The sequence below is a fragment of the Colossoma macropomum genome, unplaced genomic scaffold (assembly GCF_904425465.1).
Source record: "Colossoma macropomum unplaced genomic scaffold, Colossoma_macropomum, whole genome shotgun sequence".
Lineage (NCBI taxonomy): Eukaryota > Metazoa > Chordata > Actinopteri > Characiformes > Serrasalmidae > Colossoma > Colossoma macropomum.
In genome coordinates, this window is record NW_023494809.1 from 2,450,521 (window position 1) to 2,469,239 (window position 18,719).

At 39.2% G+C, this 18,719-nt stretch overlaps 1 protein-coding gene across 2 annotated transcripts in view; it reads left to right on the top strand.

Moving 5' to 3' along the window:
• mindy3 (MINDY lysine 48 deubiquitinase 3) overlaps positions 1 to 18,719 on the top strand; it is a 90,660-nt gene that overhangs the window by 69,161 nt on the left and 2,780 nt on the right. Inside the window, exons 12-14 of one of the 2 annotated variants that reach the window (XM_036558543.1) lie at positions 1,910 to 1,982; positions 6,231 to 6,318; positions 10,817 to 10,882. In XM_036558543.1, the coding sequence (XP_036414436.1) occupies positions 1,910 to 1,982; positions 6,231 to 6,318; positions 10,817 to 10,882 (227 nt within the window). Of the gene's footprint in view, positions 1 to 1,909; positions 1,983 to 6,230; positions 6,319 to 10,809; positions 10,883 to 18,719 lie in introns of both variants that reach the window. The other variant, XM_036558542.1, reaches the window with a different exon arrangement.

Sequence of the window (18,719 nt, forward strand, 5' to 3'; positions counted from 1 at the left end):
ATAAATAATGAAGTAAAATAAAGAAGAAATGTTAAAAATTTTGCACATGAATTTTTAGGTCAGTATTCTATACTCAGACCGTTTAATTAACCGTTGCTCCACCTGTTTTTCCTGTTTTTGTATTCTAGTTTTTATACTAATTCTGTTTGCTATCCGGTGTGGACCAGAGGAGGATGGCTTCCCCTTTTGAGTCTTGGTTCCTCTCAAGGTTTCTTCCTCTTGCTCTTAGGGAGGTTTTCCTTGCCACTGTCACCTTTGGCGACACTCATGGGGGCTCGGACCTAGATTTTTCTGTAAAGCTGCTTTGTGACGACACCCGTTGTGGAAAAACTTGACTATTCAAATTTTACCAGCCACTTTTTTGGAGTCTAATCCCTTCCACTGAAACTTGTGTTCAGACCACACAGACTTGTGGACTCTCAGCGAAACTGTGGGCCAGCTGTGTTTTTATTTCATTGTTACTTAACTACAGGCCAGTGTTTATTCAAAACATGCCAAAACTGCAACAGCAAAATAGGAATTGAATGATTATTCAAAAATAATTCTAAATAAAAATACATTGTTTTCGGTAGGTTTTTTTTTTTATAACTGCCTATTTGCTTGAACTGGACACCTGGCATCTTTTCTTTTTCTGTAACCACTGACCTGTAGATTGTTGTTGGGGTCAGAATGTGCAATATGTCGCAGTGCATGCTAGGCACTGTAGTACAGCTCAGGGTAAAACAGACTAATAAGAATAGAAAATTAAAATAAATTCACAGGCCAAATAGGACTGTGTCACAGGCGTTGTGTTTGACTCATGGGTTTTAAGGGGAACTGGAGTTTTCCGCTTTGCTGTTGCTTTTAAAAGCAGTATTTGAAGAGAGGACTGCAACTGCGGAGCCATACCAACAGCTTTGGGGGGTGCAGTGTGTGTGATCAGCTGGGCTTCAGTGGTACAATAGTTCAAACAGGAAAATACTTCAATGGCATTAAAAGAATGAGTAGTTTATCACATTAATGTGTTGTTATTGCGCCAACTTGGATACCTTTACCAAAAACATAAACACGTACAAGCTCTTGCACGTGCCTCTGCACTTTCACTCCATCTTTCTGTTCTCAATTCACTCTCTCTTCCTCTCTCGTGTTTGTTATAAGATTGGATTTTGGCTGCAGGTTTGGGAGAGTTGTGGTGTGCTATAAATACTGATGACGAATACCCACAGCTCATATTTTACCTTACAAAGACAGCAGTCACTCTGAGACAGAGTAACGGAGAACAAGCTAAAAATGAAGTCATATTGGTGGGTTAGATAGCGGAAGGCATGAGGAGGTTATCAGATGTTAGGGTAGAGCAGTAATTCAGCAAAAAATCTAATTTACGCTCCTTTTCCCAATGTAGTTGGTCAGCCAAGGCGCAAACATTTGGTGTCTGAAATTTGCTTCTTTCTACAAGCTCATACCAGCATCGTGCAGAACGCCTGCCTAAATCACGCTTGGTTCAAACCATGTCAATAGGCTTTGTTCATACTGCAGGTAAAAGTGGCCCAAATCTGATCTTTTTCTTCATATGTGACGCAGATGTGTCGTCTGTGTGTCAGTGTGAACAGATAAACACACTGAATCTGACATTTGAGACTCTCATAAAACATAAACGTACGTAAACATAGCCATAGAGTCGCTGATGTGGTTTGTCATGCTTTATGAGAGACAGTTATTAATAACAATGGGCAAATGTAGGCTAAAAACACTGATTTCTTTACAAAGAGAGCATAATTGCATTTGGTGTATCATAGTATGTGAAATGTTGGAGAAAAATCATTGCACTCATATTTTTCCATAATACAAAAAAACACTGTAAGGAAAACCCCTCATTCTAAGAAATAGAACTAACCATATGTTCCTTTTTTCTTCTTTCTTCTTTCTGTAGATAACGGGTTCATTCCAGATACACTGCTTGAGGACGTTATGAAGGCTTTGGATCTCGTCTCCGAGCCCGAGTAGTAAGTTTGTGTGTGCATGTGTGTAATGTTTTCACTGATAACACAAGTAGGATGTGTGTGTGTGTGTGTGTGTGTGTGTGTGTGTGTGTGTGTGTGTGTGTGTGTGTGTGTGTGTGTGGTCAGGATGTAGCTACAGTGTGTGTGGAACACCTGCACTTCCCCTCTCGCTCTCTCTCTCGCACTCTCTCTCGCACTCTCTCTCTCCCCCTCTCCTCTCCCCCCCTCCTCTCCCCCCCCCCTCCTCCTCTCCCCCCCCTCCTCTCCCCCCTCTCTCTCCCCCTCCTCCTCTCCCCCCCTCTCTCTCCCCCCCTCTCTCTCCCCCTCTCACTCTGTCTCTCTCTCTCTCTCTCTCTCACTCTGTCTCTGGGTCGCCCACTGACTTTGACTTTGGTTCACATTTCACTTGGTCAGTCTTCTGGACCGTGTTGACCAGAGCAAGGAGGAGAGAAAACACCCCTTCTTTCATCTCCGCTCTATTAAAGTAATACAGAAGGTCCAGAAGGGTCAGGAGTCCAGAGTCAGATCTTCAGAGCAGACCTCACCTCTGAAACAGGAACTCCAGAGCTCACTAGGGGCTCTTTGAAACTCTCACCTGTTAAACAGCTCCATTCTGACTTGAGCTTTTAATGGGCAAAGCCGCAAGGATTAGGGGTGGGTTTGGTTACATGAATAGATGGGTATTTCTTTAATCGATCCATTCTGATTTACATTAATCAGGAAAGGAAAAGGTACAGTTATTAGTTTGTTAATAATTAACATTACAAAACATTACACATTCAAACATAATTAAAACCCATGTAACCTAAATAATTTGCTGTTTTATTTGTGCTTTTAAATTAATAATGCAGACAGTGCTTCAAAGGTGATATTCTACAGCTTATTCTATAATTTTACATATTAAAAGTTGCAAAATTCTGAAAAGGTCATGGTTCTTCATGGTTTCCCAAAGGCATCTCAAGCAGAATTTCACAGTCCCTCTGTTTAAACAGTGGATTAATTTTAAACACTTTGTGTTTTATATTATATCGTAAAGCACGTGGATGTGGCTTTGGCCACATTAGCTAGTGTTTGTCATTTAGAGAAGAAACAGCCATTAAACTCAGCAGGATCAAACGAACGCACTTGTCTACAGTAACAGCTTTTAAAACAAGAGGTAAGAAGTTTATTACAAAAAAGATATGGAGTTTCTCAGTATTATTTATGTGATTTCCATTGAAGAATGTCATACAGTTTGTTGAAAAGCATTTAAATTAAAGGCCGTATTAAACATAGCTGAAGCACTGTTTATCTGCTGTAGCTCAAACTGTTTGAACCCATTTGCAGGAGAGCAAAGAAAAGGCAAGGCAAGTTTATTTGTACAGCTCCTACATTGTGGTCATACAAAGTGCTTTACAAATGATGAAATGCATAATAATTCAAATTATGGTTTAAAAAGTAACAAATCAAAGAGATTAGAAATTAGAAATTCAAAACAATGTCATAATTATTATTTATTATTTAAATTGTATTTTTGGGGGCTTCGTTGTAGACCTGTTTAATCTTTTGCTTTTTTCTCTTTGAGACTTTTTTGTCGAAAGGCACATTAATGAAAATAACCTACCTTATTTTCTAAAATATATTTACCAGAAAAAAAGGAGGACTTTTTTCACAAGCATAGCGACAGATCTTTTGCAGTGGTCTTGAAAAGACTATTTTAAATATTCCAGTGTAAAAATGACAAAAACAAGAAACTAATTATTTTCCCCTGATGATAAAGCAGCACTAAATTAATTAGTTTGTGTGGTCAGTTACAACGTAAGCAAACCTGGCATTGCCGATCACACAGAGACAGTCACGCATAACAGTCAGAGTCAGTTTTGTGTGAAGTGTTCGGATATTTTTGGGTTTTTTGAGTCCTGCACTACAGTTTCCACTATCTGTACTTTCTTTTGATGAAATTATGTGACATTAAATAAGATACGTAAGCTGTGTCAAGCTAGCTGATCAATAACAACATTCATCGACAAGTGTTTTTTACTATAAACATCATTGATTTAATTGGTTAGTTGATGCCGCTGCAATCTAAACTCACTGTAGTGTTTGCTTAACCTCTTACATTTCCGGCATTATTACATCTCTAGGCTTGTTACATAGCAACTACATGGAAAACTGCGAAGTAGGGTATTTAAGGGGTTTTATACGCTGGGCTAGGCTCCAGCATCCCCTGCGACCCACAGAGATAAGCGGTGTAGAAAATGTGTGTGTGTGTGTGTATATGTGTGTGTATGTGTGTCTGTGTGTGTGTTCTTGTATTGCTATACTTGTGAGGACCCCATGTAGGATTGGACTATATGAAATTTTTGCTGAGGTGAGGTTGTTTTGCTGGTGCTCACTTGAGCATGTGTTGTTTTCACCACAATTACTTTTTTATTTGTAAACTAAAAGAGCAGAGAATTTGCCTTTTGGATACTGAGGTTAAGGTTAGGGTTAGGTTTAAGTTTAGGTGTAATATTATTTAGCTACAGTAACACAAAAATCAATAGAGACCTAAGGACGTCCTCATATGTATAGCAAGACAAACGTCTGTGTGTGTGTACTTCTAAATAATTGATTATTATAATTGATTAAAAATACCCAGCTGTGATATGTAAATTATTTTTAAATTGTATTATTGACGTCAGGACAGCTTTTAAAGCAGATTTTATGCGAGAAAATAAAGGTTGTTTAGTGAACAGCTGTACTGCAACATCATTCAAGTGTCTAAAAATTCCTCTGCGGTTTTGTTCCAAATATGCACATAATAATCAACGTTCTGGCACGATTAATTACCATGAAAACATAAGTGATGAAATAACCTGTGAGAGCGTGAGAGTGGCTGTATCTGCCCTGATTGCTAAGGTTATCATCTGTCTGAGTGTGTGTTGTTCAGGGAGGCTGGAGGCTCTTGCTCCCTTAAAAAGGAAAAGTCTGTTCATTTGTAAATCGGCCAGCTTGTTTCAAAGTAATAATAGTGAAATTCCAGGCATTACTCATGGTTATATTTAGCTTCAGAGCTTGCTATTCCTGAGCATCATAACTCCTCATCACAGTTTAGTATGTCAAGTCTAAGGAAATTTAACATGAAAACAAACACTATACAGCTTTTATATGCACACTCACTATACATATACACACACACACACCGATCAGGCATAACATTATGACCACCTCCTTGTTTCTACGCTCATTGTCCGTTTTAGACAGTCCTACCTTGTCAGTCCACCTTATAGATGTAAAGTCAGAGACGATAGCTCATCTGCTGCTGCACAGTTTGTGTTGGTCATCCTCTAGTCCTTCATCAGTGGTCACAGGACGCTGCCCACAGGACACTGTTGGCTGGATATTTTTGGTTGGTGGACTATTCTCAGTCCAGCAGCGACACTGAGGTGTTTAAAAACTCCAGCAGCACTGCTGTGTCTGATCCACTCAGACCAGCGCAACACACAATAACACACCACCTGTTACTGCAGTGCTGAGAATGATCCACCACCCAAATAGTACCTGCTCTGTGAGGGTCCATGGGGGTCCTGACTACTGAAGAACAGGGTAAAAGGGGGCTAACAAAGTATGCAGAGAAACAGATGGACTACAGTCTGTAACTGTAGAACTACAAAGTGCACCTATATAGTAAGTGGAGCTGATAAAATGGACAATGAGCGTAGAAACAAGGAGGTGGTCAGAATGTTATGCCTGATCTGTGTATGTGTATATATACACTCACTATGCCTGTGATGAACTAATGGAAACATATGTCAACCAATAGACTTATTTTCTCTTAAAATTACTGAAATTCTCAAACTTTAATTTTTCTCGGTCTCAATACGTTAAACCAGCAGGCCAGATACTGTACTGGCTTTAATTTCACACAAATGAAGCTGAGCTTTACAGGGCAGCTTATTCACAGAGCTGTTCCATCTCTCCTCTCCCTCTACTGTGACTGCTTGTCTGAGCTGCCTAGTTTATTGGGCAGTCTATTTCTATATCTGCCAGAAAATAAAAGCTTCAGAAAACCAAAAAGTCTTGCTGTTGTAAGGCCGTTTACAGTGCCTTAACTATACAACTGTTAATCACTGTGCAATCTAGTTAATGATCATCAATTTGCGTCCTTAATATTATTGATTTTTAACATTTGTAGTCAAGTTGCCCATCCCTTAACTAATAAAAAGGTATGCTGTAATCCCTCTTATTCAGAGAAGTACCTAATCACTGTCTCCTGCTTTTTCAAAACAGTGTAAATCTGATGAAGAGCAAGTTGGATCCTGAGGGTCTAGGAATCGTTCTGTTGGGTCCATTCCTGCTCGAGTTCTTCCCCGATCAGGTAACATACCATACCTGCAATATCACAAGCCACATGCTGTCCATCATACAGGTTGTGCATGTATATGATCCAATTAGAGTTGTGACCAACGCTGCTTTAAGAAGCTGAAAATTTACATGCCAGCTGATCAGCCAGTAATTAGTTAATATGACAGAAATCTGAGAAATTAACAGATTTGCATAGTTTTAGTTAAAAAGTGCTTTACTGACTGATTTAACTGTCAGCTCTGAATTGTCAGATGGCAAAAGAAAATTAATTGTTTAGGGTTTATAATTCAGAACCTCCAGTGCAGATTTTGAGACAGTCAATATCAGTTGTATAATCTTTATTTTTATATTCATTTAACTTAATTTAGTGATTCTTCTTTAAAGTTGAGCATTAATTCTGATCATGTCTTAAAAAGAGTCTCAATAAAGGTTGTCGTTTTTGAGAGGATTAAAAAAATGCAAAGTAAGAAGTGATCTACTGGTTAGATGTTATTTGTCACTCACTGAGTGTTCTTACATCATTTAGTACAGTTTGATATGAAAATAAAGATGCAAATTTGCGGTAAATTATGAGGTATTGTTGGTAAATCTTCAAAGATATTAGGAATACCTCTTTGTTAATGTTCACCAGGGTATAATTTACATGACCAAATCGTAAGGCAAATTATTCAGTAACTGCATGAAAGAAATGTTTTTATTTTATTTATTTATTATTGTTTTTGTAAAAGCTCCCCTCAAATTAACAGAACATGTGTTTTATGATCATAAACATATTGATATATGCTTACAATTTACTGCTGAAAGCCAAAAATCTTAGATGCTCTATGTATTTTTTATAGAGCAGAAGAGACGCCATCTGTTTATAGTTTATAGCCCAGATTTGTGGAAAAATGGGTCGACCTTCAGTAGATAAAAACAGTTGTGAGTTCAGCTTCTTTTATTAAATTACATTACCCTATCTATTTGAGTGGAAAGAAGACAGTTACAGCTCTCATACGACCCCCACCTTCTGAATGTAGCTTATGAAATATGAAAGTTATGAAGAATATGACGACGTGCGTTTTGGAACCACCGGTGGTCCCGAGGAGTTGAAAAGGTTAAACTGACTCTTTTTACACTCAGCACACCCTTAAGCAAGCAAAGAAAATAATTACATATTTCGTCACCAGTTTTTGTATTTCTCATTTATCAAAAACCCAACTTTCTCCAAGCATGAAAACTCTTTTTATTGATATTTAGACATTTTCAAGTTTGACAGAAAAGGGGTAGATGGAAAACCCACTAGTTGGAGCTTATCAGTTTCTATAAAGACTGGCACATGAGCATGAAACGATCACATCCTCTGAAGCGCGTGTTCTTTACAAGTTATCCCATTAGTTATTGGTGGGACTTTTGCCGATAAATGCATGGGGTCTCAGTACCAACCAATATTGTAAGTGACCTGATAAATCGGTCAGGTTTTAGAAAAAGTCTGCCTCTTATTTTATTCTTTCTTTCTCTCTCTCTTTTTATTGGCGTGCCTTCTACGGGCCAAGCCTTTGAAAATAATTGAGGTGATAACAGTAATAGCAACCTGAAACTGAATAAACACGAAGGTAATAAAAGTGTAATGTGACTCTCACCTCTATGCTTCTCTCCTTCTGTTCTTTTAGCCCTGCGCCTCTCTGCTCTAATGAGTTGGGGGAAAAGAGAGCAGGATTGAGGGTTAGAGTTGGCATGGAGTTGCAGCTTCTCTGACTGTGTGTTAAATAGATTAGGGCTTTAGGGATCCTCGCTGAAAAGCCTCCATTTACCATCAAATCAAACATGCTAACCCCGTTGCAGGCTTACACGCATACACACCACTGCTGTTGTAGGTCTGCCAGTGTGTGGTACAGAGCTAGACGGTGGTATTTGGCTGCTGTCAGGAGAATGTGTTTGGGTCTCGGTGAAGCTTAAAGCTGGGCTGCAGGACTTTTGGCACGCTGGACTCATTCCCTGCCTTTCGGCAGCCGCAGCCAGGGAGTTTCATGATTGTTTGGCTTGGCCGTTGTGCCCCAATGAGTTGTCAGCGCAAAATATCTATTATGTCAAAGACGTTTTTACAGACAAAGGCTTCAAGTTCTTGCGTCGCTTTTCATGTTACATGAGCAGCAGGGTTTTATGTGCGTTTTGATTAGCCTGAGCCAAACTGAGATGTTTAAGCGTTTTCTTAAGCAAAAAAAAACATGCATGTTCTCTACATCAACATTTTGGAGTGACGTAGAGTCTGAATGATGCCGTATTGCGCCAGTTCTCTGTCCTAACAGTGGAGCCTCTCTTCACTCTGTTCTGATATACACATTATTCATAGGTTAAATGCTTGAAAATGAGCTGGTGTTAGGTTGTTAAAGAAAGGAAGATCAGTGTAGAGGGAAGGGGACTGAGAATGGTAGGGGTAGGGATGTTTTGGTTGTTTCAGTAAAAAGAAATAACCTGGAGGTCCTGTACTGGTTTGTTGTTTAGGGCACAGACATTAGGGATGTTTTCAGAAAATCCATACAGCAATAAGCTTAAGGTGATTACAGCATCCAGCATATGGTCAATCTGTTCTTTAATGGTTAGGATTTTACTTTTTAATTTGATATTTGTATAAAAAGATGCGTTGAGTAGAAAATGTTGAGTATCTTTTACTAACTGTCACTTGATCTAGTTCTGTACTTAGTTTCCCTTTAGCAGATGTAATTTAGTTTGGGCTGCAGGGCGTTAGTCGTTTGTAGACTACTGTGATTAGTGACTAGTATTTATGTTGCGTGTTTCTAGAGCTGCTTCATGTTTTAGTGCTGTGATGAAAAGCGTAGAAACTCTTTTGCCTTGCATTTAAAGCGTGTCAAACACAAGGCCCGCAGGCCAGATCAGGCCCACCACACAATCCCATCCGACCCACAGAAGTGTTTTAATTTTCTATTAATATTAGCCCGTTTCACAATGTGCTGCACTACAGTCCCCAGCATGCACTGCAACATAATGTGTGCTCTGATTCTCCTACCAGTCTATGGGACAGCGAATACACCTCAGTTCTACACAATTCTACACCTGTCATATCACCAAACACACTAGCCGCATTTCAGCTGCAGTTCAACAAAAACGCCAGGTCAGCAGCTCAGAAACTGAGCCCAAGTATATTAATGATCTTGCAGCAAAGAAAGGATGCCAGGTGTGTATGTCAAGCACATAGGTAGGTTTAAAAGACCGAGCTCATGTGGACATTAGAGTTTTGAATATTTCAAGTGTTCATGTAATATTTCAAGGTCTATTACAAGTGCCCATATTTTACTTTAGTTTTTGCATATTTTCGGGTTAGTTCCGTTCGGGTTACAGCACAACACTAATTAAAAATGAATTAAAAACATTTTTTCTCTGGCTCACAGATTTATTAAGATTTTTTTATATGGCCCCTTTGGTGGTATTCAACACCTTGAGACCACCGGTGGTTCCAAAACGCACTTCGTCATATTCTTCATAACTTTCATATTTCATAAGCTACATTCTAAAGGTGGGGGTCGTATTAGAGCTGTAACTGTCTTCTTTCCAGTCAAATAGATGGGTGATGTAATTTTAAACCCTTATAATAAAAGAAGCTGAACTCACAATTTTTTTTTCTACTGAAAGTCGACCCATTTTTCCACAAATCTGGGCTATAAACTATAAACAGATGGCGTCTCTTCAGTGATCTGCTCCGTACAAATTATTTTTATAGAATAATACAAAGAGCGGCTAAGATTTTTGGCTTTCAGCAGTAAATTGTAAGCATATAGAGATATGTTTATGATCATAAAACACATTTTCTGTTAATTTGAGGGGAGCTTTTACAAAAAAAAAAGTTACATTTATTTCATGCAGTTACTGAATAGTTTGCCTTACGATTTGGTCATGATGATTTGGTCATGATTGGGTCATGTAAATTCAGATGGAAACTGAAAACTAAACATTTAGTGCATTTATCAGGTTTGATATCAGCTAACCAGCTCTTTATAAAGAGTTTTCAAGCTGAAAAGTATGAAGTTAAATAAAAGGTGGCTTTGCTGATGAAAACAGACAGAATGTATATTTTTATCTTAATGACCTTAATGACCTCGAATGCCGTTCGTGGTTTAATTTCAAGCCACATCACCCACTATGGATTTGTGGTTTGGGTCTGAGATTAATATGGTACAGCAATAGTGAGATGCTGAGTATCGTCACTGCCTTCTGATGCGTCCAATGCCCATTAGCCTGTAACCTGAATATACCTATCCCCGTTTTTTTTCGTTTTTATTTCAGGGCTGCGGGTTGGGGGGTGTACTATTGACGAAAATGCCCATCCCTAAATGGTATCAAAATAATTGGATTGATTAGCATTAGAATGTATGACATAACTTCCTAAGTAATTGAATAAAAAAAAACGTAGGGTCTGAGATTTACACCCCTGCTGCACGCAGTTACCCCCCCAAAGTAGTGAGACGCGTGCACACACACAAACTCACATCTCCTCTTGCCTTTGCAGGACTCAGGGGATTCCAGACTCATTTCCTGTGTATCACTATAATGGCCTAAAGCAGTCCAACCACAACGAAAAGGTAACACACACCCTCACCCATGCAATGCCCATACACACTTATTCAGACAGCCTTTTTTTCCGTGCACTAAGCAGGCGGGCACTAGCCAGTTAGCCTTATCCTGTCTGATCCCCTGCATGTCGAGTGGTCTGAATGTGATTACTGACTTGACGTCTGTGCGTCCGCCTCAGACCCATTTCATCAGCCCCCTCACTCCACCGCTACTCTCTGTAGACTTGTATCCTCATGGTCAGTCATCTGTCTCTAGTTAGCTCCACATTAAAAGGAAGCCCACTGCTTTGAAGGTCCTCACCGAGACACCTTAATTATCAAATGATAATAAGTAGTCCCAGGAACCTACATTCGTCTAAAGAGAAGTTCAAATAAGAAGGACTAGGGATGTCCAGATCAGATCTTTTGGCATGTTTTAGTGGACCAAGTATCAACTATCTTAAAGGCTAAGCAACAGCTAATATGAAAATATGTCACATAAGCATATCAATAGATCAAAGGATGAGTTCCTAACTAAGTGAAAAATTGGTGGTGGAGAATTCCATGCAGAAACTTTGGACAGTAAAATGACAAAAATAAATGTAGATAAACACAGAAATGCCTCATAAGGAGAAGTTCGAAATAGCCAAACTGAAGTTTGATCTTTACGTATGCTGGCTAATGATCACATAACTTCACTTCACTTGATTTTCGCTTTATTTTATCCTAGGTTTTCAGTCACGTTCATGTTTCTGTTGTGGTCATCATATTTGGGACTGAATTTCTGGCTTCAGTGCTCTACATGAACATAACTAGAGGTGAAAGATGGCCAAAATCACTCGTTACTTCGACAAAGTCGATAAAATAGTCTGTGATCCTTAAACAGTTTCCCCCTGAACTCCTGATCCCACTTAAACTGGCGGAAAAGCTACCAAATTTGTGTTTTCCTGACATTTATATTTATCTCATACTCAGCCCCTCTCCCTGTTCTGGAGTCTCTCGGAGCATTTAAAAGCACAGAAGCCCACCGGCTCTTCACGTCAGGGTGGGTAAAGGATCCCATGGTGTTGCATAAAGAGGAGAAACACTCTGTGATCATAGGAGGAACAACATCAACTGATTAACACAGATGTGATCAATGCTGGCCTTTAGATAACTTTAGCTGATGTTAACAGCCGAGAGATAAACAGTCGTCCCCCTAACGGAGCTGCAGACAGCCGGGATAACTTTACTCTCTGTTTCTGGAGATTTAAATGACATTTAAATGGAGAAACATAAACGTTAAATATCAGACTGAATGTTGTGGGTCAGAAAACGACGTCGTGTTTCGACAGACGTGATTCTGTAAGTTTGCTAGTTCAGTTAGTGCAGAGTTCAGCTCCAGTCCTGAAACCCCTGCACTGCATAGCTGTGGTTTCCTGGTTAAAATACCTGATATTATTAGCTAATTAATCCCTTCTTGAGCTGAACGAGGTGAACAGCAGAGAGAAACACTGAACTATACAGTTCAGGGGCTCCAAGCCTGGAGTCTGAAAACACTGAATTAAAGATCTTGTCTTTCTCAGCTTTTGTTGCGTCTTGCAGGTGAATCATTCACAAAGCACATTGTGCAGCACAGTCACTCCGTGATTCGGTCCTCAAATTGGGGCCAACTATACAGTGTGATGTCACGTAAAATGCGAGATTAGCTAGTAGGAGTGAATTTGAGCGATTTCAAACCATATTTGTTAGATCATAAATACCATTTCTTAGTCTAATACTGTGACACATTTAACTAGCTGGATTAAGATTAAAAGGTTATTTGGTAAAATCCAGCCTAATGTCTTTTTCTTCTTTTAGGTAGACATAAGTAAAGGGTTAGAGCACTTGATAGACTTAATGTAGCAAGGAAAATTTTGTTCATGGTTTGGTCCAGGAGGTGTTGTTTTTGTAACTATGTGAAGAGATTTGAAACATTGCTTGTTAACAGTTTTAGATGGGGAAAAACTGTACACTGAGCAAATCAGGGTTAAAAAAATAATTGGAACATCCCTTAACAGGGCCAAATTCAAGAAGTAGCTTTAATCAAGCTTCATTTCTGAGATCATGTCGTTTCAGTTAGGCTGTCAGAAGCTACTTTGCAGAAATGTAGCTAAATTAGTAGCCTAGCAACTTGTAACTCACCAACTCCCCAACACTGGTAGTTGTATAATCATTTTAGCCTTTAATTGAGGGTGGATGTACTAAAAGGTTTTAAAAATCATTCTTGGAGCTGCTCTAAAATCATTCTGTCTTCTAATTCATATCCTTAATTGAAATCCATTCGTCAGATGTCATGTTTTGCTTTTTTTCTTTTATATGTTCATCGTTTGCAGAGTGTGCAAGCTGGCTGGGATTTTCATCTTGTGTGTCTTTTTACTGTCACCGGTAGCTGAGTGTTTTCCCCCGACCCAGCGCGGAGAGCCATTTCCCATTTTCCACTTTCCACTCCCGTCCCTATAAAGAGCCTAATGGCATTAACACATGCCAGCCAACTCGTGCACACACACACTGCCTGCCTGATATCCATTTATCTGCATGTGAGAGAGCATGAGCGAGCGACCTTTGCCTTCCAGAGGAAGTGTGAGAGATTGACAGACCTTCAGCGCTAATAGGAAAGGACAGCGTTCAGTCAGAGTGTGTGTGTGTGTGTGAGGAAATGTGTACACACACCGGCACATGGGGTCCTTCTTTCCCCTGGCAAGTGCATTAAGAGCAGCAGTGAAGCAGTCAGCCTTTGTTGTGGAGGCTTCCGCTGTGCCAGGCTTTTACTGTGAAGTCTGAACTTTTTTTTTTAACTGGTTTCCTAGGAGGCTGTGCTCAAACGAACATCCAAAGAGCAGGTCACCTTTCTGCACAAGCCATTTAAATCAGCCAAAGATGCTGCGGCCTGGTTCTAATTCCCATTTTGGCTATACTTCTCATAAAAATTGGAATCAGGATTTGTCTCTCTTGTGAGTCTGTCCTGAGGCATGTGCTATTTTAGCTATTTTACATTGTGCCACTGCCATCTGCCATTTGTAGGAGAAGAATTTGTTCTGTGAATATTTTTTTTTAAGGTTATATATTATATTATATTATTATATGTCGCTGTTGTCAGAAGAAAACCTTGTATCTCCAAAGTGGTAACTTTACAGGAGAAGGAAAAGTCGGTAACACTTTCTATTAATGTCACCTTTGTAAGCATCTATAAACACATTCATAACATGTTATAATGCATTCATAAGGCATCATAAACATGGCTATAAATATTTATAAAAATGCATTACATGTTATAGCCATGCTTACTATGCGTTATGAATTGTTAACATAATACATTATAAGTACTGCTCATAACAAATTATAAGAGCTCATAAGTGGTATTTATCCGCTCTAAGTAAAGTGAAGCGTACTGTACTAAAGCCTCCTCTAGTGTTAAGAGTGAGACTTCAAGTTGAAGTATTTACTGAAGGATTTACTGAAACACTAAAACATACACAGTAAAGCACATTACAGGCCTCAAATGTCAGAGTTTAAACTAGAGCTGCCATCAGTGTTTTACCCAATGTGGGAAATGTAATGTACACCACCGTTAGCTTGGTATTTGTCTTTACTTTACACTCTCCAAGCTGGGACTGACTTCTTTGGCACTGACAGTATAACATGTTATCAACACTACTTATAATGCATTATATTAACACTTTATAATGTATGATAAACATGACTATAAGGTGTAATCTAGTGTAATTCATTTTTATGTTTATAATCATTATAATAAAAAAATTAACATTCAGCCACTTTTCTTAATACTTATTAATGCTTCATCTGTCTTGCTTTTCAGCCCATTGAATGAACAATAAGACATAAGCAATTTTTTTATAAATAAAAAATAAATAAATTAATTAAATTAGTCCAGAATCTTAGCCAGCAAAGAACACTACAACTGATTAGTCAAGCAGTTGAGTAGAGGTATAGTATTTAATTCAGTAAAAATGGTGTTGATGATCCCTGGAACCATAGATTATCATATCATCTTCAGTCTAAAATATTCTCTCAGCATGCTGTGACCTTCATCACCTTCACAGCTATCATTACCTGTAATTGGTTATTTGGCCACTGCATATACAGGGTGATTCAAAAACATTCATCCAATTTGAAAATGATTTATTTCACTTGTAAATCATTACAGATCAATGCAGTAAACTGTAAATGGTTTAATTGAGCATAAAGTTTATGTAATTGTACAAGGTCTCAGTATGAACCTCCTCCAGCTGTACGGACAACATCAACACCATAGTCAGATTCATCCCGTACTCGATTGAGTATGTCGGGTCTCACTGCACTCACGGCTCTTTCAGTGCGATTTTGGAGATCATCCAGTGTTGTGAAACCAACGCCGAACGCTCTGAGCTGTTGGAGCTTCACTGCCCACGAAAATCACGTTGCACAGTTATGACGGATTCACTCTTATTGAAGTGGAGAACTCCAAACGCTTTCTCCTCAGGGGTTTCCATCTCCTCTCAGACTGAAGGGAGCCATCTTCCGGTGACAGTGAGAAACTCTATGACCACCCCCCTTCAATTGGTGTGTGATTGGTTCCTAGACGACTCACGGTTGTAAAAATATGGCGCTTCGAAATCGGATTAATCTTTTTGAACCACCCTGTATAAAAGATCCTCTCTGACACATTACAGACAGTGGTGTCATTGTGTTTCCAGACCAACCAGTATGTTACTTGGAGGATAGAGCTGGAGCCAAAGACACAGCTTGGCCAAATGTGACTCTGTCCAGCAGCTATCTACACAATGCATAAAGCCCTGCAGTGCGTGAAATCACACCCATGGCGATACTTGTATCTTTTTAAAGAAACATACGTGCACCGTTGACATGTTTTAACAGAAAACAGTGTTGGCAACAAGGAGCATATCCCATATCCATGCAGTTAGCTGGCAGCCATGATCGACAGCCCCCTTCGGACAGGAAACAGGCTCAGACAGGCAGAGGAAATGCCTTTTTACTGTTCTTTCCAGTTGGACTCTTGACACTTGTGGTAATGTCTCTGAAGCTTAAGAAGCAGGATGTTTTAAAAGGAGACAACACTGACTGCAACATTGACATCTGTCAGAAATTGCATTTCTCAAATGAGTGCGATTTCAGTCTAAAATGAAGTAATGCATGCCAGGAATACAAATCATGGTCATGTCATAAAAACAATAAATGCCAGTTTATTAGCTACACCTCCCTACCTTATTCAGCCATTGATGGAAAAGGGCATCATATTAGAAATGGGTGTTTCTGTCAAATTTAATATTTGAATTATTACACTCAGCATTTTATGACTGCTGTACTATATTAAACCCACACCCAGACCACAAATCTGTAGTAGGTGACGTAGAAGTTTACCCTGAGAAAAAGCTCTCAATATTTACTGTATTTTGTTACTAAAACACTTGAGGAAAACATGAATTTAAAAGTAGTATAAAAATACAATTGTTCTCTCAAAAGTTGGCCCACAGGCCACGTTTTAGGCATCCCTGATCCAAATTCTTTATGATAAACAGGCAACAGCTAGTCGTCTGTTAATTCAGTTAGAATTCTAGCTTAGTCATGTTGGTCCTCATTCATTAAAATTGTGTAGGGTCAAATTTCACCAACAGTTTTGTTATTTATCGTTTTCGTTTATGGCTAATATCTACAGTCAAATTCACGTCTGGTAGAAGTGCATATGCTGATAAAAAGCAAGTGTAGGTACAAGGTAGGTGTTTCTAGCTACCTTGTTAATAGTGAGCTACTCTCAGTGCTGTGCTTTTCAAAGCTGACCCGAATCTGAAAGGAAGAAATTGGTTGGACCTCATCTTCAAAGAAGTGTGTGCTGATTCTTATGTTGTTGAATCTGTATAGCAGGTGTCTGCAGCTTCTGTCCAAGAGAGCTCCTCTTTCTTGTAGTTTTTCATGGGCAGTTAATCCAAACGTGGGAAAGCAGATGAAGACACTCACGGTCAATGGCAAAAGCAGCTAACTCTCTGCACATAGCAGGAAGGGGTTGAGGAGAGGTTAGCTGGCCACCGTGAAGAAGTATGACGCGACAGAGTCCTGCAACTATGCGATCAGCTGCCTGGTGATTTGGATCGAGACAGTTATCCTGTCAACATCGGCGCTGTTGAGGTTCAATCTAGCCAAATGTCTGAGTGCCATTGTAAAGCTGGCTGCACATACACTGAACAGTAGAGGGAGCAGTGTGGAATTAAAGCCACACTCAAGCTGACTTGGAGGATCCTTGGGCACTTGTACCCAAACGCATTCTGCATGGAATGTGTGCTTTCCCTCAGTATGTTAGTAATTACGCTGTTAGTGGAGTGCGTTTGCTGTCTGTTCTGTGAAACTAAATAGGTAAGAATGCAGTGTAATTGAGATTGTTCCCAGTTGAGCAGAGTTTGGATGAGTCCTTGATGAGACTTTTGATTGGATGTGTGTAAATACTTGTTTTTGGATGTTTTCAGGACACAAATGACCAAAGAGGCAAACAGTGTCAGGAGCAGCAAAGTGTGCTTTTTACAGAAGATCCATGTTTTGTGTTTTTGAACTGAAAAGGTAAAACCATAAAATCATTTCTGTGTAATTATTGAGGTTAAGGTTAGTTAGGCATAGAGTTAAGATGAGAAAATTCTCATTAGATGTAGGTAGTTACACGAATAAAACCTTTATCAGACATAATATAATTACATGTTGCTGCCTACATATACAAGACAAAATTCAGACAACACCCTGCATTTATTTCATTTCCAGTCAAAATGGCCATTGAGGGCAAGTTAGTTTATTACATATCCGAGGACAATAGATAGAAGAGAATCTACTTGCATACGGAGGTGGACAGTCAAAGGAATACATATATAAAAATGAGTTTCAATAAATTAGTGTTTTATAAAACCCCAGAACTCACCGTCATATAAACACTACTTAAAACTTTCATGTTTGAGAGCAAAACGAAGCTGCTATGCTTCACATCTCAAAAAGTCCACAGATGTTTCTATCCATCCTCCCACTGTAAGAGGACAACACTATGTCTGAAATGATGGCTGCTACTGCAAAAAGAAATAGATAAATAAGAAGAAAACTTGCAGATCGATCAAAGAAGGTGCTGGTGTTCTCAAAGCTATGGACTGGCAACCCCAGAGTCAGACCTCAGCATCACTGAATGTATTTAGGATTAGTTGGATTGCAGAAATCAGAAAATGCAACCAACTTTGAAGACTGAGCTTTAAAGATGTGGGAAAATATCCCTGCAGATATCTTTGACAAACTGATCGCTGGTCTCCCGAAAAGAATGGAAGATGTAGTAAAGGCAAAGAGTGGACAGAGAATGCTTAAAAATATTATATTTAATAGTTGAGGTTTCTGTGTAATTTTCTGTAAGTTATGTTTCATTCTTTTTTCTCCTTATGCGGACAAAATGAATAACCTAATGGCCATTTTATTTGAATAAACAAAGAGTGTTCTCTCATTTTTGCACAGCACTGTGTATATAATACATGTGGGACATATATGTGACCCCATGTCCTGACATTGCATAAAAACATGTCTCTCTGTGTGTGCGTCTTGGGGCGTTTTAGCATTCAGCGTTTCAGACAGCGATGAGTGGGTCCTGGATTTAACAGTCTACATGGGTCAATGCACCTCTCATCACAGTCAGTGCGGACACCCACAACCACTTTGGTCAGCCCTGACCGTGACATTCTGAGGCAACAGACACACACACACATTCTTCACGGCGCGACGTGTAGGACAGGTTACACATACATATGGTCCTCATGATGTTGCTTGTAAGGTATTTTGTGAATGCACGTGCACTGGTACACATAAATATTCTCAT